Below are 25196 nucleotides of genomic sequence, written 5' to 3'. Positions count from 1 at the left end.
CGGTCGGCCGTCTGCTCGGGAAAGCTCGGGGCAGCGCCTCGGTTGGCCGTCTGCTTGGGAAAGCTCGGGGCAGCGCCTCGGTGGGCCGTCTGCTCGGGAAAGCTCGGGGCAGCGCCTCGGTGGGCCCTCTGCTCGGGAAAGCTCGGGGCAGCGCCTCGGTGGGCCGTCTGCTCGGGAAAGCTCGGGGCAGCGCCTCGGTGGGCCGTCTGCTCGGGAAAGCTCGGGGCAATACCTCAGTCAGCCATCTGCTCTGCACGAACTTCTGCAGCACCTGCTCAGCTTCCTTCTTCCGCATTTTCTTGCCTTTAAGTTGATCAACCATGTTCAAAATATTTGTGGAAGAGGCAAAGCCAGTTTCTGAGTCAATAATCAGTTCCAGCTGGAAGAAACAGCAGGTATCACGTTCATCTATTAAACTGGCAAACAGGTTTTAAGCAGTAACACCAGTCCTGGTGGGAAGGCGAGAAAACGTCTCATATCACAGGCAGAACTGTACACGACATGACCCTTCAGGAAAAGCCTAATCACATGCATCCAGAGCCATCCACTGCCCTGGCCGGGTGGCTCAGTTGGTTGAGCATCGTCCTGTGCACTGAAGGGTGGCTGCTCGATTCCCGGTCAGGGCACATACCAGGGTTTTGGAATCGATCCCCGATTGGGGTGCCCGATTGGGGTGCATGCTCTCTCATCAATGCTTCTCTTTCCTTTCCGTCCTCTAAGATCAGTTTTTTTAAAAACCCATAAACATGTTCACTCCTTCTAACTCAACAGTTACTCTTGTAACATCATCCCAAATAAATGCTCCCAATGCTCCCAATCAAGGGGGTGGGGGGTCACCTCACCTCTCATATCTCTACCTCCCTAAAGATGGAGAAGCTGAGAAATGAATAAAAGAATAAATGAGCCCTGGCCAGTTTGGCTCAGCGGTTAGAGCGTCAGCCTGCGGTCCGGAGAGACCCGGGTTCGGTTCCCGCTAAGGGCACGTACTTCGGGTGCAGTTTGTCCCCGGCCCTGGTTGGTCATGCGGGTGGCAGCCACTCGATGTGTCCCTTCACGTCGATGTTTCTCTCTCTCTCTCCTCCCTCTCTCTCCTTCCCACTCTATCTGTACAAAAAATGGAAAAATATCCTTGGGTGAGGATAAAAAAATAAAATAAAATAAAATAAAAAAAAAAAGAATAAATGAAGCGGCACCCCTACAACTCAAAGGTGAACAAGCCATTACGGCTGGCCTGACTGGCAGGCTGGAGCCGGGAAGGGCAGGGAAGCAAGCAAGCTTGGGAGCCACAGAAACCTGTGGATCCAGGCCAGGAGAGGCTGACAGGCAAGCGGCCCTAAACAGGACAGCACGACCAGGAAAACACAGGTTTCCTGCACACACAAGGTGTGTTGGATGTTTCAGGGCCTGGTTCTCAAGCCTGACTGTTAATTCTCCCCAGAGGCTTAGAAAGGAATGATTCTAGGACTCTGTCCTCAGAGATCTGGATTCGACAGACCTGTTGTGAGGCCAAACGTCGGAATTATTTTTACCTGCCCAGGTACTGTGATGTGCATCCAGGCCTGAGAGCCATTTCTTACCCAGGTACTTCACCAGGTAAATGAAAACAGGACTAAGTACACAGCTCTGGAGCAAGGTAGACAGAGCAGTGTCCCTCAAGTGTAAATGCGCCAATGGATCAGTGGGCACCTTGTTAAAACCCACTCAGATTCAAGGGTGTGGGTGAGGATGGGATGAGGCCTTCTAGCAAGCTCCCAGGTGATGATATCACCGCGGGTCCCAACCACATGGCCAGTACCCTGCAGTAATGCTTGTTCAATTGCATCACATACCCATGAGGCCCGATACTCAGTCAGGGGTCAAACCTGGGCCAGCCCTTCCTTCCCAGGCAGCCTCAGCGACCTCCCCATCCATCACAGGGCAGCTGTAAATTCTGGGTGAGGCGCTCACTGACATGCCCCTGCAAAGGGCTCTCTTTGGCAGCAATGGTGGTGACCCTTGAAGACTGCAGTTTCCATTTCTAATGAAGACAGAAGTGTCCCACAAGAAGCTCGGCTGATGGGCATTACTATTACTTACAGCCTTTCTAAACAGATCCAGTTCATTCTCTGCAAAATCTGAGGCCATTTTGGAGATTGGAGTTGTTGCAAGATTCACCTAAAAAATAAGTCAGGATGATGGTCAGGCTGTGCCCTTCACTTGTTGGCTCTCCCTCCCTCTTCAGCCCCCTGGCCAGTCACTGAGCATCTATGTCCAGGCACTGTGGACCACAGGGATGAATTTTTATGACCGTCTTATATGACAGACATAAGTCTTTAGCTCCACCAACATGTCTAATTCTTAGAGATTTGAGAGCTCTAAAAGTTGTACAATATTTTCCAAACTCAGATAAATTTGGAAAATTTTGCTAATGGAGCTTCAAATGCACACAGCACTGCGAAAGGCAGTGAAGAAATCTGACAGGCGTGTTTAAACCAGCATATCTGACTCCACAACCCTTTTTTCCCCGGTCGGGGTTTGGGAACCCTGCGCGCAGTCCCTCCCTGTCTGCGGGCCTGGCTGGTAGGAGCCTGATCTCCTTGACTGGTCTAAGGCAGTTCCCCCGCCGAAGACATGGGCCTGTCAGCTCCCCCACCTGTTTCACCTGGGCCCCTCGCTGAGGGAAGATCTGAAAACAGGAGGCCCCAGGTGGATGGCAGTCCTTTGTGCCCTCACCCCTCTTCTTTTCACAGCTTCTTTGTCTTGTTCCAAATGAAAAGCATGTTATTTCTTTAATGCTAAGAGTCCACACATTTGGGTGACTTCTTGCGGAAAACTGTCAACCACAAAAGTCAAAGGCTGCTGCGGTGCCTGGGGCAGTGAGGCTAGCACAGGGCAGAGTGCGCCCTGGGGGCGCAGGGGTACTGCAGAGACTGCAGACCACAGAAGCCTGGGGGCACAGAGGGTGGGCTGCTCGGGGAGGCAGCAGGCCTCAGTGTCTGTCTCCCACCTTGAGGTAGGTCACCCTTGTTCTTCCCAATGACAGCTCTAGGCAGCTGTCTCGGTCCCAGTTTCTCACAAACGCCTCTAGAGGGCTCTGTCTGGCACTTACCAGCGCATAAATGGGTCTCCCGTCATCTTCGGTGACTCCTTTCTTTATCTCAATATATAAGGACTCCAAGACACTGTTAATATTGTTGATGAAGTCCTCCAACTTCTCCACTGGAGCATTGCCTGGAAATAAACAGGCAAAAGGGGGGGAGGGGCTTCATCAAACATGTGTCACTTGTTTCAATCCATCAACCTGAACAGGACAGCAAAGCCAGAAATGGGCAAAGGCCTGGCCCTCTTTGGTGAACGTGGCTTCCTTCTTCCTGGACTGTCCGGAGAGACAAAGGGGCTGTGAGGTAGAAAGGCGCAGGGAATGATATCTGAGCCTGCGGTGGTCTTCCTGTCTTCCCTCGCAGCCCCAGCCTGCTTTCCCACAGCTACCTGCTGCCCAGTTACCTCCCCGGCAGCAATTCACACACGCTCATGTGCCTAGGAGCTGTGCTGAGCTCCCGCGGCATGCGACGTCACAGCCCAGCTCCCCCACCTTGTCCCGGCTCCCCACAGGAAGCTTCTGTCCCCGAATGCCCTCACAAACGTCAGGTGTATCTCCTTTCCTTCCTCCCATTATTGACATCCAAACATTTATTGGACACTCAGCCCCAAGTGTGCTGGGCCATGTGAGTGCAACGTGAAGAACAGCTCGGGGTAAAAACAGAAGCTCACACTGAGCACTTCCAACAGGAGAGGTCCTGTTCCGAGTGTTCTCCACACAGTAATTCATCAACCCTGCCAACAGCCCTCCAAGGCAGGCACTACCATCCTCCTCCCAGAAGCAGAGAGGAGGCTGGCGCCCCCTGCATCACACCACGAGGGACGTGAGAGCAGCCATGCTGACTATGTGCTATCCCACCTACATGTTGCCAACAGGAGGCGCACAGCCCAGACTACAAGGATGCCGTTACCACGAACAGGGTCCATCAGTCCATCAGAAGGGGGGGATCGACAGAGCTCAGGGAAGAGCCCCCCAACCAGTACTACAGGGGTGCATGGATAGCTAAGAGCCTGGGAAAGAAGAAGGGCCAGGAAGACCAATAAGGCTTCAGCAGAAACAGGAGCCAGATGGCACAGGGCCCTGCGGACCAGGAGAGTGTATGACCTTCCTCCTGTGGGCAATGGGGAGCCTTTCAGAGTTGAAAGCCGAGGAGGGTCGGGGTCACCTTTCATCTTGCTACCTTTTGTACTATGATACTTTTCTTTAAAAATATGTTTGTATTGATATTTTTTAGAGAGAGGGAGAAAGAGATAGAGACATCGATCAGCTGCCTCCTGCACACTGCCCACTGGGGATTGAGCCCACAACCCGGAAATGTGCCCTGACCAGGAATTGAACCAGGACTTCTCAGTCTATGGGACACACTCAATCCACTGAGCCTTATCGGCCAGGCTATGATACTTTTTTAAACCAAGAGTATGTTATTACTGTTTTCACTTATTTAAATAATCAGTTGAACTTCCAGTCAAGATGGCAGCTTAGGTAAACACAGTACTTGCCTCCTCCCACAACCACATCAAAATTACAACTAAATTACAGAATAACCATCATTCAGAACTGCCTGGAATCTGACTGAATTTGAAGTCCTACTGGGAAAATAAAGAAGCCACACTGAGGCTGGTAGGAGGGGTGGAGATGTGGAACAGGTTGGTTCTACACCCATGTGTGGTGGATAAAAATTGGGAGGGATATCTCAGCTGTGGAGGTCCCCAATGAGGAGCAAGGGATCCCAGCCCCAAACCAGCCCTCCACCCCAGTCCAGGGTTCAAGTGGCAGGAAGAGAAGCGCCCAGAATTTCTGGCTATGAAAACCAGCAGAAATTGTGGCTGAGAGAGAGCTCACTCCCTCTGAGCTTCAGTGCTGGGGCAGCAGCTTAAAAGGCACCAGACACGTATGGGGAGGAAGTGAACTGTCCAGCATTAGGGCAAGAGCTGGGGGTGGCAGTTTTCTCTCAGACGGAAGTACTGGCAGAGGCCTTGTTCCTTTGATGAGCCCAACCCCACAAAGAGATGGCAGGTGGGTGCCATATCTGAGACTCAATCAACCTGGTTCACACTGTTTGCCCCACCCCAGTGATTCCCTGAGGCCCCACCCCCACCCTACTTTCAGGCCCACCCAAGCTGTTTCCAGTGTCTTTTCCATATGTATGGCCTGTCTTGGCTCATGCTTCAGACTTTCCTAAAATCTTTCAGACAAGCAGCATCTGGCCTCTCACTAAGAGGCCCCAGGCCCAGCTCTGGCAGCAGGCAGCCCTGGTTCTCAGCTTGGCCTTGCCTGGGCACCTCCAAGCCCGGAAAAAGTAGCAACCACCTGCAAATCGCTTTGTAGTTCATGCCAGGTGGTTCTGGGCAGAATACAGGTGGTGGCTGACCTTGGCCTGCACCTCCGAGGAGGGCCTAGAGCCAGCACACCCAGTGGACACCTTCAGATCACATCAAATCACCACCACCCAACCACCTCCACAAGCGACACTGTCAAGTGGAGGACTCTGTGAGCATCAGTGACCTGCTAAAGTAAGTCCAGCTCTGTAGGGCGGGTCACTGCACAGCTGATCTTCCACGGTGGTCAGAGGTCGGTGGTTGCAACAGCCAGTCCTTGCAGCTGATTGGACCAGGGGTAAATCCCTCCCCTTGATGTGCCAACAGCAACCAAGGCTAAATTACAAGAGGAGGATGTACACGGCCCACATGGGGGCAGGGGGTGCACCTCGAGTGTCCAGCTTGGGTGATTGGGGAGGCTGTGCCACTGGACTCTACAGGACACCAACTACAATAGGCCACTCTACCAAGCCTGGGAAACATGACAACTCTACCTAATACATAGAAGCAAACACAGGAAGGCAGCCAAGATGAGGAGACAAAGAAATATGTCCCAACTGAAAGAACAGAACAAAACTCCAGGAAGAAAACTAAACAAAATGAACATAAGCAATCTAACAAATGCAGAGTTCAAAACACTGGTGATGCTCAAGGAACTTAGTGAGAAGCTCGACAGCATAAAAAAGGACCAGTCAGAAATGAAGAATAATTTACAGGGAATCAACAGTACAATAGATGAAGCCAAGAATCAAATCAGCGACTTGGAAAATAAGGAAGCAAAAAACACCCAATCAGAACAGCAAAAAGAAAAAAGAATCCAAAAATTGAGGATAGAGTAAGGAGCCTCTTGGACAACTTCAAGCATACCAACATTCTCATCATGGAGGTGCCAGAAGAAGAGACAGATGAAGAAACTGAAAACTTATTTGAAAAAATAATGACAGAAAACTTCCCTGAAGGAAAGACATACAAGTCCAGGAAGTACAGAGAGTCCCAAACAAGATGAACCCAAAGAGACCCACACCAAGACACATCATAATTAAAATGCAAAAAGTTAAAGACAGAGAGAGAATTTTAAAAGCAGAAAAAGAAAAGCAGTTAGTTACCTACAGAAAGCTCCCATAAGACTGTCAGCTGATTTCTCAAAAGAAACTTTGCAGGCCAGAAGGGAATGGCAAAAAATATAGTGGAATCTTGGTTCTCAAAAGTAATTTGTCCCAGAAGGCGGTTCAAGAAGCAATCTGTTTGAAAACTGAATCATTTTTTCCCATTAGAAATAATGTAAATTGAATTCATCCATTCCAGACCCCCAAATGATTCCGTTTTAACCTTTCTCAATCGCCTGTGATCATTGTTTCGTGAGCACTTACACACCTTTAGCAACATCAGCACTCTTGATGGCCTCTTTGTATTTTAAAATTGGGCTAGTAATCAATTTTTCCATGCCATCCTCAGTAGCCAGACCAGACACGTAAACCCTCTGTAATACTTCGCAAGTATTTCTTTGTGAAGCTCTATCATTGTTCTCACAACTTCCCTTTTCACTTTGCTGCTATTACTAACCTTCTTAGGACCTATGGTAACTTACTGTATGTATTTAATAATAATAATAATAAGCAGCAACAAAAGCAAAAAAAAAAAAAAAACATGAAAATATTCACAGCACAATTTCCTAAGATGTTAACCACTCGAGATTCAGCAGTAAACTGACTCATACTGGTGCATTCTCTCCATTGTTGCCTGAAAGACGTGTGACTGATCATATAGTTATCAGCATGAAAGTGTTGTTGGGTTGAGAACCAAAGTCTTGCTCAACAAACAGGAGACATTTTTTCCACTTGGGTGAGAACCAAATTGTTCAAGATGGAAGACATTCAAGAACCAAGGTTTGACTGTATTCAAAGTGATGAAAAGCAGGGGCCTACAACCAAGATTACTCTACCCAGCAAGGCTGTCATTTAGAATCAAAGGACAGATAAAGAGCTTCCCAGACAAGAAAAAGCTAGAGTTCATCACCACCAAACCAGTGTTATATGAAATGTTAAAGAGTCTTCTTTAAGAAGAAGAAAAAAAATATGAATAATAAAATGCAAATAAATACATATCTATCAACAATTGAATATAAAAAAAAACAAAATATACAAACAAGTAGAACAGAAACAGACTTACAGATACAGAAAACATTTTGAAAGTTGTAAGATGGGAGGGGAGTTAGGGGGATTAATAAAGGGATTGAGAATACAAATTGGCTATTACAGAATAGTCATGGGGATATAAAGAACAGACTATGTATTGTGTCAGAGGGTGTGAGATTTATCTGATGATCACTTAGTAAGCTGTGTAATGTCTAATTACTGGGGTATAGACCTGAAACTAATATAATAACATATGTCAACTGTAATTGAAAATAAAAAATAAGATTTAAAAAATAATTGATTTCAAAAGATTTGTGCCTTAAAAAATCATTCTGAGGGATCAAAAAACAGCAGAAAAACACAAATATAATACCATTTATGTTAAAAACAATAGTAAAACCAATAAAACAGTATTGCAATAAAAAGGCCTGGCAGGTTACCCATCAAGCTGATGACCACGAAGGTCAACCCAGGGCACTTAAATTCTCTCTCTCTTGGACTTCTTACAGAGAAAGGTATTTCTAAGCTCCTTATAATACATAAAGATTATTAAAGTTTAAAGAACAGAAGATCATGCTGGTGGCAGTGGAAGGCAGGCCATGTAGGCCATATAAAGGAGGTAGACAAGACTTGTGACAGTAGTATGACAATAAAATTTAGCCACAACTGCTGAAAAATTGGGATCAGAGGAGTGAAAGACGACCCGCCTCTGCGCCTCTGCTCATACATCCTCCTTCTCACTCCTATTTCAGCCTGCTGGTTATGAAAGCCACCTCACATGTCACTTTTTTCCACGAAAGGTTCTCTGCTGCCCCCAATGCAAAGTGCTTTACACCATCTTCCTTTTCTACACCACCCAAAACATCTCTTTGTGCTGTGTGGGCCTGGCTATTCTGCATAAGTCTGTGTTCTCAGATTGCTAGAGGCCTACCTGCAAAGCACACAACTCTGAGAATCTCAGGCATGCAAGAACCACCTCCACTGACTGAGTGACAGGGTTCTTCAAAGGAAGGAACCACTCTTGTCCACCCAATATGGCACAGTGGCAAGTCCCACCTCCCTCTGAAAGTGATAGTTCACATTTTCCACTGAAAAGAATTCTCCAGGGTGTCATTCAGAAAAATGAACTCTGGGGGAAGATCAAAAGCATTTTAATACACCGGACTTTCCAGATACCTTGGCCCCGTGAAGATGAGCTTATAGCTACCCTGCCCTTTCCCTTCTCCCCACCACCTCTGGTTTGCTATCCAGCTTCATATTTCAAAAACATGAATGTTTTTACTATATTTTCATTTAAAGAAAAAATAACCCACTTGCAACTGCTGTCCTTATTACAGAAACCAGCCACCTGCTCGACTGCTCATGTTCCCTTGAGTCTTACCCTCTCCTACCACACAAGCTTTCGTCAGGGGCCACACGGCCCTCTTCACTGTTGATACTATACGTGTTTGTCACAGTCACCCTGTGCCGTAAGAAAGATCTGTTTTGATCACTACCTGAGAATAAACTTCCCTTTTGTTCATTGACACTCCCCCAAGAACTTAACTTTCTGGCAGCAACAGAGATGGCACAGTGCCATGAGGCCAGCAGCGTGTGGGCCCCAGCCCAGTCCTGCCCCCCCCCCCCCCATCTGTGGGACCCCAGCAAATCTTTCCCTTTCTCTCATCTCTGAAGGCCACCCATTGCCTTACCTGCAACTTCACACATGTCCAGGATACATCCCTCCAACCCTGTCCCTACCACCTCCCCTGGCTCCAACCACCCAGGCTCCAACCCTCTGGCGTCCTGGACACGTCCCCTCCTGTGCGGGCCCTCTCTGAGAGGCTAGGCGCGGTTCCCGTGTGGCCTGCAGTTCTCAAGCACTGCCTTCCCCAACACACTGCGTCCTAGTTACCAGACCTGGCTGCCTCCACTGAAGGCATCTGGTAACATCTGGCTGCCTAACAGCCATTTTCAACCCTACTCAGACCCTAGCTTTTGTTGTTGTTATTGTTTTAAATTGTCTTTACCCTATATGTATGATTTTGGTGGGAGAATTACTCCCGTATTCAGAGAACCAGAGGGCAGGAAGCTAAAGGGGCGGGTCTTAGGTCAGCCAGGAATGGGCCCCATACCTATGCTCAGCCTATCAGACACACCTCAATCTGAGGAAGGGGCAGAGGGGATAGCTGGAGGTGGTTCCAGCCCAGCTGCTGCAGAGGGAAGGTGGCTTTGACCACGAGCTACAGCTATGCTTGAATCCTTGTACCCTTGGTCCTCAGTTCCTCCAATTGCCCAGCCTGGCCCCTAGCCATCAGTCAGCCCTATGTGCTCCTTTCCCAGTAGCCTCCTAGCATATTACTTTTCAAGCTGGCCATACTGGGGTCTCTTGCTTGCTAACAAGATCCTAACATGCCCATTACGTAAGTGTCAAGGTTACACAGATTGGTGCTTCCAATACTGTCTTAGACCAGCTCATGTTCGCTGCCCTGCCCACTCCCTCCAGTTGCCACAGCTCATGGTTGAGAGGCTCCCGTCTGCAGATCTATAGGGACACACTGAGCTAAAGCAGCGTCTGAGGAGCCATTTGGGCCCGATATCCTTTGAGTCCATGCTCAAGATAAAGTGCATGAGATAAAAACAGGATCGCACAATTCTGAGGCAACTATTTTATCTCCAATCTGGTTCTACCACCTTAAGGACTTCAGAGAACTAGTTAATAAACCAATTCTCCCTTCAGAATCCCAAATCAATTGAGGAAAAACTACAAACTTCATGTAAGTATCAAAATATAAAGGGGTTTTTTTTTGCAGGTGGAACTGGATCAGAGGCTGGGCCCTCAACACTACTGGCCCACAATCAGTGACATGGGATTACTGGCTACAAGAAGTGAGGAACAAGGCCCTGGGCCTATCACACGTGCCTCTTCTCAGAGAGCAAACAGATATCCTAACCACGGCACTTAGCACCATATTTGAACCAAGCAAGAGTCTATAGATCTTAGGCACCACCTGTGTTCTACTTATAAGCAGGCTGTACCTGTACATGTCTTGTGGGCTTTGGCAAAGTTGCTATCATTAGGTTGAAAACGACAGGCCTGCAAATGTGTGGCTATAATTCACCTTAGTATGTGCTGGGCACTGTTCATCAGCTTGGTTCATCTCATCAATGCAAGAACAGTAACTCCATAAGGTGAGTTATTAATATAATCTTTATATACAAGAGGCTCAGAGAGGTTAAAGGACGTCTACAGAGTTCCCACAGCTTGGAAATGGAGCCCAGGCCTGCCCAACTCCAGATCTCAGGCTCCCTGGCACTAAGCCCCAGCCTCTGTAGAGCAGAGCCCATGTTCTCTGAGAACACTTCCTGTGCCAGTTCCTACCACAGTCACACCTCCACCCTCTGAACCAAGCACTGCAGCATCGGAATCACAGAGAGGGACTCGGACAGCAGAGAAGGATAGAAGTGTCTGGGCAGGGCCTGATAAAGACATCAGAGGCAGTGCTCAAGACAGAGCTGTGCTCAGAGGACACACCTGGGAAGCCGGGCCCAAGCCAACATCCATCACTCCTGTGGCAAAGAAAGGAGGTCCAACCCTGATCACTCGTCCAGGTCACAGGGGGTCAGCACACAGTGCTTCAAGAGGAGCTGAACTAAAAACCAAACACATAGGAAAGGACAGAACAGCACTTTCTCTGGCAGGAAATGCCTTTCTGTTGGGGAAATTAAAAAACTGGACTCGCCCTGGCTGGTCTGGCTCAGCAGTTAGCACGTCAGCCCGCAGACCAGAGAGACCTGGGTTTGGTTCCTGCTAAGGGCACGTACCTCAGTGTAGTTTGTCCCCGCCCGGGGTCATGTGTGTGGCAACCAGTCAATGTGTCTCTCACATCGATGTTTCTCTCTTTCTCTTCCTTCCTCTCTCCCTCCCGCTCTATCTAAAGATAAATGCAAAAATGTCCTCTGGTGAGAATTAAAAAAAACAACTGGACTCAGCCTGGCTGGTGTAGCTCAGTGGCAGAGCATCGACCTATGCACCAAGAGGTCGCTGATTCAATTCCCAGCCAGGGCACATGCCCAGCTTGTGGGCTCGATCCCTGGTAGAGGGCATGCAGGAGGCAGCCAATCGCTGCTGATGCTTCTCTTCTTCATCAGTGTTTCTATCTCTCTCTCCCACTCCTTCCTCTCTCTCTAAAAAATCAATTAAAAAAACATTAAAAATAAAATAAAATGAAAACTAGACTCAGGGCAGTCAACAGGCTGTAGCAGCACTGAACAAAATGGGGACTCCTCTGAGGAGTGGAGATGGTTCGATTCATTTTGAGATTTTTTTTTTCTGGCCAGCCCTGTAAATATTATCTCCTTTTCTTTTAAAAGAAAAATTTAACTTAACCAACAAACCTCTTCTTACTATTCAGGGCCCCTGCTTCCCAGTAGGCACAGGAACCTAGGGCTCACCACATTCTTGGGCAGCAGGCAATCAGGAAGTCTTCTGCCCTAATTCTGAACAACAAATAGTTTTGTTCCAAACTAGACATCACATAGGAAATGCTATTTTTAGGCAGAGGAAATAACAGCAAAAAATAAGACCCCAGGGGACCAAACCATTTGTGGGCCAACTTTCCCTGTGACGGCCCTCTCATCTGATGGGGCTGGGTGGGTGGTCCGCTGAGTGTGGCGCTGACGACAGACAGCCAGGGCCCTGCATCAGACAGGGGAGCTGGGCCACATCAGGCCTGAGAAAGCAGACCCCAGGACTAGGCAAGGCTAGCAGGCAGAGACACTGGGCTGCAGAGGTGTCTGAGGGGTCACTTCTCAGCCTATGGCTTTTGCATCAATTTCCAGGAGAAAATGGTCCTCTCAAAATTCAGATATGTAAGTGAAAAGATGGGAGGTGACAATGGCCCTTTCCAAGTATAGCTGGTGAACAGTGCTGAGAAGAACAGGGAGGGAGGGGAGTTGTCTTTGGTGTGGCGAATACATTAGACAAGTAACTACATCTGCACATCATTCACTGTGCTGCAGTTCTGCTCCTCACGGCCTCATCAGACCCTCATGAACCGCCACGGAGGGGAGCTGGGTTGAGGCACAGTCTGTTTTTCAAAAGAGACACCAAGGATCACTGAGATTAAGGACTTAACCAAGATTACAGGGCCAGTAAGTGACAAAGTCTGGACCAGAAATCAGATGTCTGGACTTCAGTCTAGCGCAGTGACAAAAGGACTCGAGCATTTAAGAAAAGAAAATTCGTATTTTGCTATGCAATACTGTCTAAGAATTACTTTAAAATTATATGAGGTGAGTAGGTTACAGTATAGATAAAACAAGATTAATAATGAGTTATCATTTTAATTAGGCAATGGGTACATGAGACTTCATTGTATTTATTCTCTCTACTTTTCTCTTTTTCCATAATAAAAGCTTATAATATTTCAATATAAATATTTTTATATTGAATAATATAACTCAACAATATAACCTGACACTTTAATCCTCAGGAGTCTGAATCAAAAAGAGAAAAATGACAATGTCCTGTGACAACATGAATTAGCTCAGGGCTCTGATGGTACAGGGGGAATATGCTTTAATAATGGATTGTTTTCGCCCTGGCCAGTTTTCTCAGTGGTTAGAGTGTCAGCCCATAGACCAAAAAATCTCAGCTTTGATTTTGGTCAAGGACACATATCTCAGTTGTGGTTCGTCCCGGCCCTGGTCGGGGTGATGCAGGAGGCAGCCAATCGATGTGTCTCGCTCACATCGATGTTTCTCTCTCTCTCTCTCCCTCTCCATCCCTCCCTCCCACTCTGTCTGAAGATAAATAGAAAAATGTCCTCGGGTGAGGATTAAAAATAAAATAAAATAGCCCTGGCCGGTTTGGCTCAGCGGTTAGAACATCAGCCTGCAGTCCCGAGAGACCCGAGTTCGGTTCCCGCTAAAGGCACGTACCTCGGTTGCAGTTTGTCCCCAGCCCTGGTTGGGTCGTGGGGGTGGCAGCCACTCGATGTGTCCCTTTCACGTCAATGTCTGTCTGTCTCTCTCTCTCTCTCTATCTCTCCCTCCCTCTCTCCCTCTCTCTCCCTCCCATTCTATCTGAACAAAAAATGGAAAAATGTCCTCGGGTGAGGAAAAAATAAATAAAATAGTAAAGTAAAGTAAAATAAAATAAAATAAATAATGGACTGTTTTCAAATCTTTTATTTAGAGATCTGTTTCCAAGTATACAGAAAGCATTTCTTTTTTAAATCAAGAAACTTCAGTTAAAAAGTCTACTCTTTGGCCTTTCTTCAAATGACAGTGCATAAAACTGACTCTACAGTACTTGGCACAGTCCCTTATATCAGCCGCAGGCCCTAAAACTCACAACACCACTGCAGGAGTGGTGACCGGGACATGCCGACTCCCCTACATGTGCAGGAAACACACCTGTCTCCATTCCCCTGACCAGAGGTCTGCTGGCCAGTACTCCAGGGAGCAACCGAGCAGCACCAACTCTTCAGGTGAAGGCACTGAGGCAGGGCAAGTCCTGAAGTCCCATCTGAGTCACTGCAGAAAACTAAACCACTTTCAGCAGAACTTCACTGCTGATACTGTTGATGTGCATTTCATGTTTGCCTCACCCTTTGAAAACAGGCGGTCCCTCTACTGTGGAGATGAGTGGCAGCCCCCACTTGCACCGCCTCAGGAAAGCTCGAGCTGCTGATGAAGGGGTTCTGCCGGGAGGGGACAGCTGCCCACCTGAAACCAGAGCAGCTTGCTCTGTCCTGTTTATAAGCTCCTCTTCCTGAGAATTCCTCTGAGCAAAGCTGAGACAACAAATCAGATGCCCAGAGGCCAAGCAGGAAGCCCAGATGCGACAACAGCAGGCGTAGTAGGTGACGTGGCAGCACTGCTCAGCTCCAGCCAAATGCCTGATTTCAGAATTTTTATGGAAAACTTCTTAGTTGTTGTTGTGTTTTTTTAACGATAATTTTTATAAATTAGAAACACTGTAGGACAAATGGACTACCTATAAGCTAGACATTACTAACATTCCACCAAATTCCAGTGTGGCCTGGAATCCTGCTGGAACAAGACATGGTCACTAATGAGGCCACTTTGTTCCCTGACCCACCAGACAGTGGCTGTAGTATCCCACATGGGCTGGACTGTAAACTGTGTCACACTCATTCTGAGAGCCTGAATATACAAAAGGGTAATGGGCAGACCATGTATAAAAATGGAACTATGACCCACAATCTGCATCAACCAGCCCAAGAAACCAGTCCATGATCTACAGTAACCAGCCCAGAAAGCCAGCCTGCTACCTTTAAGTCAGACTTGTAGGACCTCAGACCATTAAGTCTAGTAACCATCTAGGAAGCCAAACAATAACCCCTGTAATAATCTGCTCAAAATGACCAAGACTTGGTTAATAACAGCTTCCCTAAATTTTGTCCCTGCTTCCAACTTAGGACCAAAGAGAGACAACCAAACATGCTCCTTAACCAATCACAGATGTCCTGCTCCCAGCTGGTGGGCCTGCAGCTTCCGCCAGCCGCCAGCCTCCAACCAGGGCACACCTGAAGCCCCCCGTCTCTTCCCCTCTGAAGCTTCCCCACTCCTCTGCCTGCCTTCAGGTCTCTGCAGAAACACACGTGAAGGTGGCTGGCTCCCTGCTGGAGCAAGCTCTACATAAATAGCCTTTGCCTGTTCTCATTTGGGTGGTCTTCTCCTATTTCCACACTTCCTATGTGCAGTACTTGGCCCATTGCGTGTGGTGCTGTCAGGGAGATAACTCCATTTTCTTTTCCCCAGTTCAATAGCCTTCTTCTGAGCCCCACAACCATGCCCCAGGGTGTGGAACAGCCTCCTACTGTCTTCCAACATCCACTCTAGCCCCTTACACCTGTCCTCCACATGCAGCCATGGCGGGGCCAGGTCCCAACACAAACACACACCCCGCATGCAAGCTATCGGTGGCTCCCATCACTCTTAGCCACACTCCTGCACCTCTAACACTCCAATCACACTGGTCTTCTTTCTATCGTTCACACATGCAAAGCTCCCCCATCTCAGCACCTGAACTGACAATTTCCTTCCACTTGGCAATGCTGAGAATACTTTCTGGATTTTTGGGGGGAAATCCCAGCACCAGAATTTTAGCCCTTCATCTACAGTCATTCCTATCACATACTTATCAACATTGTGGATCTTCTGATCCCACTCCGACCCCCAGGACCTAGAATCAGAAGACACGGAGAGGGATGCAAAAGCGGCAGAAGTAGCACATGCTGAACATGCACCAGGAAGTACTCAGCCAGGCACTGAACAGAAGTGCAATTTTCACAATTTTTCTGTGAAGTAGGTAAGATTTCCTTTATAAAACAGAAAGTACACCCTGGCCAGTGTGGTTCAGTGGTAAGAGCGTCAGTCCAAGCACCAAAGGATTGCAGGTTCAATTTCCAGTCAAGGGCACATACCTGGGTTGCAGGTTCCATCCCTGGCCCCTATTTGGGGCCCATGTGGGAGGCAACCAACTGATATGTCTCTCTCACATACATGTTTCTCTCTCTCTCTCTCTCTCCTTGCCCTCCTCCCACTCTCTAGAATAATATATCCTCAGGTGAGGACTAACAACAACAACAAAAAACATAAAGTAAAAAAAACTTTCCCAAATGCTTGATTCGAATCTGTGTCTTTAAAAGCTTGCTTCACGAAGGATTCCAAAATGGCAGTGGAGTGAATGGCAGCTACACAGACTGTCTCCCAGGACCAAACTGGAATTACAACTAAAATAAAGACAAATCGACGGGAAAAAGCAACAGAAAAGCAGCTTGAAAGGGTAATATAAACAGGGACACTGACTCGATCCTGGTAGGATTGTGGAGGCGCGAGAGGGGGGCTGGGAGCCCACAGACAGCAGAGGCCTTAGCTGTGAGCAGCGCCCTCGGGTTACACTCCCAGGCGGCTCCACAGCGCAGAGCCAGGACAGATGCTAAAATAGCCACAGCCATTCACCTTGGGCTCCGGCAGAGGGAGGTTGGACTGGACAGAAACTGTGTGGGGACGCTCAGGATTTGGAGGGCGCTCAGAGCTTTGCTGAGTTGCAGCCATGCAGGACGGTGGCCACACTGCTCCTTCCCAGGGCTCTGGGGAGGGACGGTGGTCCCTCCCTCAGAGAGTCACCCACACCCAGGTGGGCCATTGACATGCAAATTGAGGCTCACTAACAAGCAGCATCTGCCCCACCCTCGGGAAATCCCCTTACACTGAGCAGCTGAGGGAGTTTTTCATCCAACTGAGAACCCAAGGCTCTTCAAGTAACAGCTACTGATAGCCTCCAGGCAAAAAGCTAGAGGATAACCGTACCATTCCTGGGCTAGCAACTCTAAGCAGGAAAGTAAGACTTGACAGTGGTATTGAACGTGGTTCCTCCCTCCTTCATCCAAACCCAGGAGAGGGAGCCAAAAACAGCAGAAAACCAACACCCACAGGGAAAATTTGGCAGGCTCCAAAGCCCACTGTGATAGTCAAAATGGTGAAACAAAGAAACAAAAGCCAAATGAAAAAAAAAGAGACCTCTACTGAAGATGACATAAATGTGGAGCAAATAGCAAGTTAACAGAGCTAGAATTCAGAGCCATAATCTTGAGGAAGCTTAACAGCATAATTTAAGGACATAGAAATGTTGAAAATCAATCAACTGGAAATTAAAAACCACCAAGAAGAAATCAAGAATAACATATCAGAAATAACACATTGGAAGGTCTAAACAGCAGAGTAGAGGAAGCTGAGGAACGGATCAGTGAATTAGAAGACAGGGTACAAAAAATCAACCAATCAGAAAACCAAAAGGAAAAAACAACTGAAAAACCGGAAGACAGCTTAAGATAACTGTGGGACAACTGGAAATGTAATAATATTCGCATCATAGGAGTCCCCGAAGAAGAAGAAAATGAGCAAGGGTTAGAGAATATATTAGAAGAAATAGTGACAGAAAACGTCCCTAATTTGGTAAAGGAAGAAGGCATTCAAGATCAAGAAGCACAGAGAGCCCCATGTAAGAAGAACCCAAACAAGCCCACACCAAGACACATAGTAATTAAAATGCAAAAATTAAAGACAAAGAGAGAATCCTAAAAGCAGCAAGAGATAAGCAACAGGTTACCTACAAATGAACCCCCATAAGGCTCTTGGTTGACTTTTCAACAGAAACACTACAGGCCAGAAAGGAATGACATGAAGAAATCAAGCTCATGAAAAACAAGGATCTGAATCCAAGACTACTCTACCCAGCAAGGCTGTTATTCAAAATAGAAGGTCAAATAAAGAGCTTTCCAGACAAAAAAAGGCTAAGGAAATACATTAGCACCAAACCAGCACTGCAAGAAATCTTAAAAGGACTGCTGTAATTAGTAGAAGAAATAGGAAGAAAAATATAACCAAACTAAACAAAAATGGCAATAAATAAGTACATATCAATAATCACCTTAAATGTAAATGGACTGAATTCTCCCATAAAAAGACACACAGTAGCTGACTGGATAAGAAAGCATGACTCATCTATATGTTGTTTACAAGAGACCCACCTCACAACAAAAGACTCACATAGGTTGAAAGTGAACGGATGAAAAAAAAGCTAGGATACCAATACTCATATCTGATAAAAGAGATTTCAAAATGAAGGCCATAACAAGAGACAAAGAAGGCCACTACATAACATTGAAAGGATCAATCCAACAGGAAGATATAGCCTTGATAAACATATATGCACCCAATATAGGAACACCAAAATATATTAAAAATCATCTGGAGGATGCCCTGGCCGGTTTGGCTCAGCGGTTAGAGCATCGACCTGCGGGCCAGAGAGACCCAGGTTCGGTTCCCACTAAGGGCATGTACCTCGGTTGCAGTTTGTCCCCGGCCCTGGTTGGTCGTGCGGGTGGCAGCCACTCGATGTGTCCCTTTCGCATCGATGTTTCTCTCTCTCTCTGTTCCTCTTCTCCCTCCCACTCTACCTGAACAAAAAATGGAAAAATGTCCTCGGGTGAGGATAAAAATCATCTGGAGGACTTCAAAAGAGAAATCGACAGCAATACAATCATAGCAGGGGACTTCAACACCCCACTGACATCACTGGATAGATCCTCTAGACAAAAAATTAACAAGAAAACAGAGACTCTAAATGAAGCACTAGACAAAATGGATTTAATAGATATCTACAGAGAATTACAACCCAAAACTACAGAATTCACATTCTTGTCTAGTGCACATGAGACATTCTCAAAGATACACCACATGATAGGACACAAACTAAATCTCTACAAGTTCAAGAAGATTGAAATCACATCAAGCATCTTCTCAGATCACAATGACATAAAACTAGAAATCAATTGCAACAAAAACATGCATAGACATTTGAACACATGGAAGCTAAAGAGCATGTTATTAAACAATGAACTGTTTACCGAAGAGATCAAGGAAGAAATTAAAAACTTCCTGGAAACCAATGAAAATGAACATACAACAACACAAAATCTTTGGGATGCAGCGAAAGCAGTTCTGAGAGAGAAGTTCATAGCACTACAGGCCTACCTCACGAAAGAAGAAAAATTTCTAATAGACTATCTAAACTCAAAACTTAAAGAACTAGAAAACAAACTAAAATAAAACCCCAGAGAAAGTTAAAGGAAGGAAATAGTAAAGATCAGGGCAGAAATAAATGACATAGAAACCAAAAAACCAATTCAAAGGATCAATGAAACAAAGAGCTGGTTTTTCGAAAAGATAAACAAGATTGATGGACCCTTAGCTAGACTCACCGAGAAACAAAGAGAGAGAACCCAAATACACAAAATCAGAAATGAAAGAGGAGAAGTAACAACTGACACCACAGAAATAGTAAAGATCGTCAACAGCTACTATAAACAATTATATGGCAACAAATTCGACAATCTAAGCGAAATGGACAAATTTCTAGAAACATATAGTCTCCCAAAACCGGACAGGGAAGAGATAGAAAACTTGAACAGACCAATAACAACTAAGGAAATTGAAGATATAATCAAGTCTCTCCCAGCAAAAAAAGCCCAGGCCCAGATGGCTTCACGGGGGAGTTTTACTGAACATTCAAAAAAGAACTAACACCCATTCTCCTCAAACTATTTCAAAAAATTCAAGAAGAAGGAAGACTTCCAAACTTGTTTTATGAGGCCAGCATAATTCTAAATCCAAAACCAGAAAAAGACACTACAAAGAAAGAAACCTACAGGCCAATATATCTGATGAACATAGACGCCAAAATCTGGAACAAAACACTAGCAAATAGAATCCAGCAATATATCAAAAAAATTATTCACCATGACCAAGTGGGATTCATCCAAGGGATGCAAGGCTGGTACAATATTCGCAAATCAATATATGTGATACACCACATAAATAAAATGAAGAAAAACCACGTGATCATACCAATAAATGTTGAAAAAGCATTTGACAAAATCCAGCGTCCATTTCTGATAAAAACGCTCAGCAATCTGGGAATAGAGGGCTCATACCTCAACATAATAAAGGCCATATATGAAAGACCTATAGCCAACATCATACTCAATGGGCAAAAACTAAAAGCATTTCCCTTAAGAACAGGAACAAGACAGGGATGCTCACTTTCGCCACTCTTATTTAACACAGTACTGGACGTCTTAGCCACAGCAATCAGACATGAAGGAAAAATAAAAGGGATCCAAATTGGAAAGGAGGAAGTGAAACTGTCATTATTTGCAGATAACATCATATTATACAGAGAAAACCCTAAAGACTCCATCAAAAATGCACTAGACTTAACAAATGAATTTGCCGCCCTGGCCGGTTTGGCTCAGCAGTTGGAGCGTCGGCCTGCGGTCCAGAGAGACTGGGGTTCGGTTACCGCTAAGGGCGCATATCTCAGTTGCAGTTTGTTCCTGGCCCTGGTTAGTCGTGTGGGTAGCAGCCACTCGATGTGTCCCGTTCACGTCGATGTTTCTCTCTCTCTCTCTGTTCCTCTCTCTCCCTCCCACTCTACCTGAATAAAAAATGGAAAAATGTCCTCGAGTGAGGATTAAATAAATCAATCAATAAATAAATTTGCCAAAGTAGCAGGATACAAAATTAACATAAAGACATTGAAGGCATTCTTATACACCAATGAACTCACAGAAAAAGAAAATGAAAAAACAATCCCATTTACCATCACAGCAAAAAAATTAAGATACCTAGGAATAAACTTAACCGAAGAAGTAAAGGACCTATTTGCAGAAAACTACAGGTCATCAAAAAAAGAAATAGAGGAAGACATAAAAAAGTGGAAGCAGCCCTGGCCAGTTTGGCTCAGCGGTTAGAGGGTTGGCCTGCGGTCTACAGAGACCCGGGTTCGGTTCCCGCTAAGGGCATGTACTTCGGCTGCAGTTTGTCCCCGGCCCTGGTCAGGTCATGCGGGTGGCGGCCACTCGATGTGTCCCTTTCGCGTCGATGTTTCTCTCTCTCTCTCTCTCTCTCTTCCTCTCTCTCCCTCCCACTCTATCTGTACAAAATATCGAGAGGTGTCCTCGGGTGAGGATAAAAAAAAAAAAAAAAAGTGGAAGCACATACCTTGTTCATGGATTTGAAGAATTAACATCATTAAAATGTCCATATTACCCAAAGCAATCTATAGATTCAATGCAATCCCCATCAAAATTCCAGTGACATACTTCACAGAACTAGAACAAATACTTCCAAAGTTCATATGGAACCAAAAAAGACCCCGAATAGCCACAGCAATCTTGAAAAAGGACAAAGTAGGTGGGATCACAATACCAGATTTCAGGTTATACTACAAAGCTACTGTAATCAAAACAGCCTGGTACTGGAACAAGAACAGGCATATAGACCAGTAGAACAGAACAGAGAACCCAGAAATGGACCCAAGACATTATGCTCAATTAATATTTGACAAAGGTGGCAAGAGCATACAGTGGAATACAGACAGCCTCTTTAATAAATGGTGTTGGGAAAATTGGACAGCTACATGCAAAGAAATGAAACTAGACCATCAACTTACACCATACACAAGAATAAACTCAAGATGGATAAAAGACTTAAATGGGACTCATGAATCCATAAAAATCCTAGAAGAAACTGTAGGCAACAAAATTCAGACATCATACGCAGCAGAATCTTCACTGATACATCACCTAAGGCAACAGAAACAAAGGAGAAAATGAACACAATGGACTATATCAAACTCAAAAGCTTCTGCACAGCAAGAGAAACAACTATCAAAATAGAAAGGCAAGCCACTGTATGGGAGAGCATCATTGCCAATGATACATCAGATAAGGGGATAATTTCCAAAATATATAGAGTGCTCATACAACTCAACCTAAGGAAGACAAAGAACCCAATTAAAAAATGGTCAGAGGAACTAAATAGACACCTCTCCAAACAGGACATAGAAATGGCCAAGAGTCATATGAAGAAATGCTCAACATCACTAATCATCAGAGAGATGCAAATTAAAACAACGAGCTATCACCTCACACCTGTCAGAATGGCCGCATCAACAAATCATCAAACAACGAGGGTGTGGAGAAAAGGGGACTCTAGTACACTGCTAGTGGGAATGCAGACTGGTGCAGTCACTATGAAAACAATATGGTGTTACCTCAAAAAATTAAAAATTGAACTTCCATTTGACCCAGTCATCCCACTTCTAGGAATATACCCTAAGAAGCCTGAAACACCAATCAGAAAGAATGTATGTACCCCCATGTTCATAGCAGCACTATTTACAATAGCTAAGATCTGGAAACAGCCCAAGTGTCCATCAGTAGACGAGTGGATAAAAAAGCAGTGGTACATATACACAAAGGAGTACTATGCAGCTGTAAGAAAGATCTCATCCTCTGAGACAACATAGAGGGACCTGGAAAGTATTATCCTAAGTAAAACAAGCCAAGCAGAAAAAGACAAATACCACATGATCTCACTTATTTGTGGAATATAATGAACATAACAGTCCAAGGAATAGGGTAGACCCAGAGACATGGAAGTAGGGTACAGACTGACAACATTCAGAAAAGGGGGTGGTGGGGGGAGGGAAGAAATAAACCACAGAACTTATATGCATGTACATATAACTAATGGACATGGACAACAAAGCCGGGGATGGAGTGGGGGGGGGGGATGAGAAGGAGGATGTCAATGGGGTAAAAAAGGAGAAACATCTGTAACAAAAATAAAATTAAAAATTAAAAAAAAAGCTGACTTCACTCTTCCTGCCAGCTCCTTCCTACTAAAGAATTCATCCTTAGTCCTCCCACCTAACGACACATAACCTCCCTGTTTGGGATGATCAGCACACCCTGGGTTCCTGCAGCACAAAGTCATCAAGAGCAGGTGGGAGCTGGGACACATCTAGTCCTTCACAAGCAGACACATGAAAGCAGCAACATTCACTTCATCGTGGCTGCAGAGCTTCCTAAACCCAAAGATTCCGGCCTAAGCTCGTATCAACTGCCTGTTGTGAAATTTCCTATGTTGAAAGATCCAAGTTACATTTTATTTTTTAAACTTATCTTTATTATTGAATGTACTACAGATGTCCCTTCTTTTTCCCCTATTGACCCCCTCCTCCCCACTCCTGCCACCCTCCCGCCTTCCCCACACTATTATCTGTGTCCACTGGTGATACATATATGCATTAAGTTCTTTGGTTTATCTTTTCCTGCCCCGCCCCCTCCCTTTAAGGTCTGTCAGTCAAACAACCAATTTGTACCTCTTAATACCTTCACCTTTTTCACCCATTCCAACCCCCCTCCCATCTGGCAACCAACAAAAAGTTATCTGTATCTATGAGTCTGTTTCTGTACTACTTGTTCATTTGGTTTGTAGATTCAATTGTTGATAGATACCTATTTATTGCCATTTTATTGTTCATATTTTTTATCTTCTTTTTCTTCAAGAAGACCCTTCAACATTTCATATAATACTGGTTTGGTGATGATGAACTCCTTTAGCTTTTTCTTGTCTGGGAAATTCTTTATGTGTCCATCGGTCGCCGGTTTGATTCCTGGTCAGGGCACATGCTCAGGTTGTAGGCGGAACACTCAATGGGGGGCATACAGGAGGCGGCCAATCAGTGTTCTCTCTCATCAATGTTTCTATCTCCCTCTCCCTTCCTCTCTTAAAAAAATAAAAAAATAAAAAAGATTCTGTCTTGAACCTTTTGCATTTTGATTATGATGTGTCTTGGTGTGGGCCTCTTCGGGTTCATCTTGTTTGGGACTCTCTGTGCTTCCTGGACTTGTCTGTTTCCTTCACCAAGTTAGAGAATTTTTCTGTCATTATTTTTTCAAATAGGTTTTCAATTTCTTGCTCTCTCTTCTCCTTCCGGCTCCCCCATGATGCGAATGTTGCTACACTTGAAGTTGTCCCAGAGGGTCCTTACACTATCCTCATTTTTTTGGATTGCTTTTTTCTTCTTGCTGTTCTGACTGGGTGTTTTCTGCTTCCTTATATTCCAAATCGATGGTTTGCTTCTTGGCTTTGCCTACTCTACTACTGATTCACTGTAAATTATTCTTTACTTCAGTTAGTGCCTCCTTCATTTCTGACTGATCCTTTTTTATGCTCTTGAGGCCCTCACTAAGTTCACTGAGCATCCTTATAACCAGTGTTTTGAACTCTGCATCTGTTAGATTGCTTATCTCCATTTCATTTAGTTCTTTTCCTGGAGTTTTATTCTGTTCTTTCAGTTGGGACATGTTTCTTGGTCTCCTCATTTTGGCTGCCTCCCTGTGTTTGTTTTTATGTATTAAGTAGAGCTGCGATGTCTCCTAGGCTTGGAAGGATGGCCTATTGTAGTAGGTGTCCTGTAGGGTCCAGTGGCACAGACTCCCCAATCACCCCAACTGTGCCCTCAAGGTGTACCCCTAGTGTAGACTGTATACCCTTCTGTTGTAATTGAGTCTTGAGTGCTGTTAGCACATCAATGGGAGAAATTTACTCAGGCTGATCAGCTGCAAGGACTGGCTGGGCCCACTGACCACTGACCTCTGACTACCTTGGATAATCAGCTGTGCAGGGGCCCGCCATACAGAGCAAGACTTACTTCAGCAGGGCTCTGGTACCCACTGAGTCCATTCCTTGAGTGTGTTGTTTGTGGAGGTGGTTGGGTGGTGGTGCTTCATCATGGTCTGAAGCTGTCCACTGGGTGTGCTGGCTCTGGGGCAAGGTCAGCCACTGCCTGTGTTCCACCTGGGGCCTCCAGGCATAATCTACAAAGCTATCTTCAGATGGCTACTTCTTGTGCTAGGTTTGGAGGTGTCCAGGTAAAGCCAACTTGTGAACAAAAGCTGGCTGCTCCTAGTGCTGGGCCTGGGACCACTTAGTGAGAGGTATGGGGCTTGCTGAGGCCAGATGCTGCATTTTCTGAGAGAATTTAGGAAATTCAGAAACAGAAGCCAAGACAGTCCATTCCTATGGTAAAGCCACTGGAAACAGCTTGAGTGGGCCCAAAAGCTGAGTAAGGCAGGGCCTCAGGGAATCACCAGGGCAGAGCAAACAGTGTGAGCCAGGTTGCTGAAGTCCCAGATATGGCACCAGTCTGCCAGCCCTGTGGGGAAATAATGGGCTCCACCAGCACGTGTGTCTGGGAGAAGGCTGCCCCTCCAGCTCTCACCGCAATGCCAAACA

At 45.8% G+C, this 25196-nt stretch overlaps 1 protein-coding gene across 3 annotated transcripts in view; it reads right to left on the bottom strand.

Moving 5' to 3' along the window:
* NSMCE1 (NSE1 homolog, SMC5-SMC6 complex component) overlaps positions 1-25196 on the bottom strand; it is a 45617-nt gene that overhangs the window by 6544 nt on the left and 13877 nt on the right. For all 3 annotated transcript variants that reach the window (XM_036280172.1, XM_036280171.1, XM_036280174.1), the window contains 3 exons: positions 3089-3210; positions 2077-2154; positions 233-379 (listed from right to left, as the gene is read on the bottom strand). In XM_036280172.1, coding sequence (XP_036136065.1) covers positions 233-379; positions 2077-2154; positions 3089-3210 — 347 coding nt within the window. The remainder of the gene's footprint in view (positions 1-232; positions 380-2076; positions 2155-3088; positions 3211-25196) is intronic.

The sequence above is a fragment of the Molossus molossus genome, unplaced genomic scaffold (genome assembly GCF_014108415.1).
Source record: "Molossus molossus isolate mMolMol1 unplaced genomic scaffold, mMolMol1.p scaffold_m16_p_3, whole genome shotgun sequence".
NCBI lineage: Eukaryota > Metazoa > Chordata > Mammalia > Chiroptera > Molossidae > Molossus > Molossus molossus.
The sequence above is the reverse complement of the archived record's forward strand: the minus strand, read 5'-3'. Positions and strand labels throughout refer to the sequence as shown.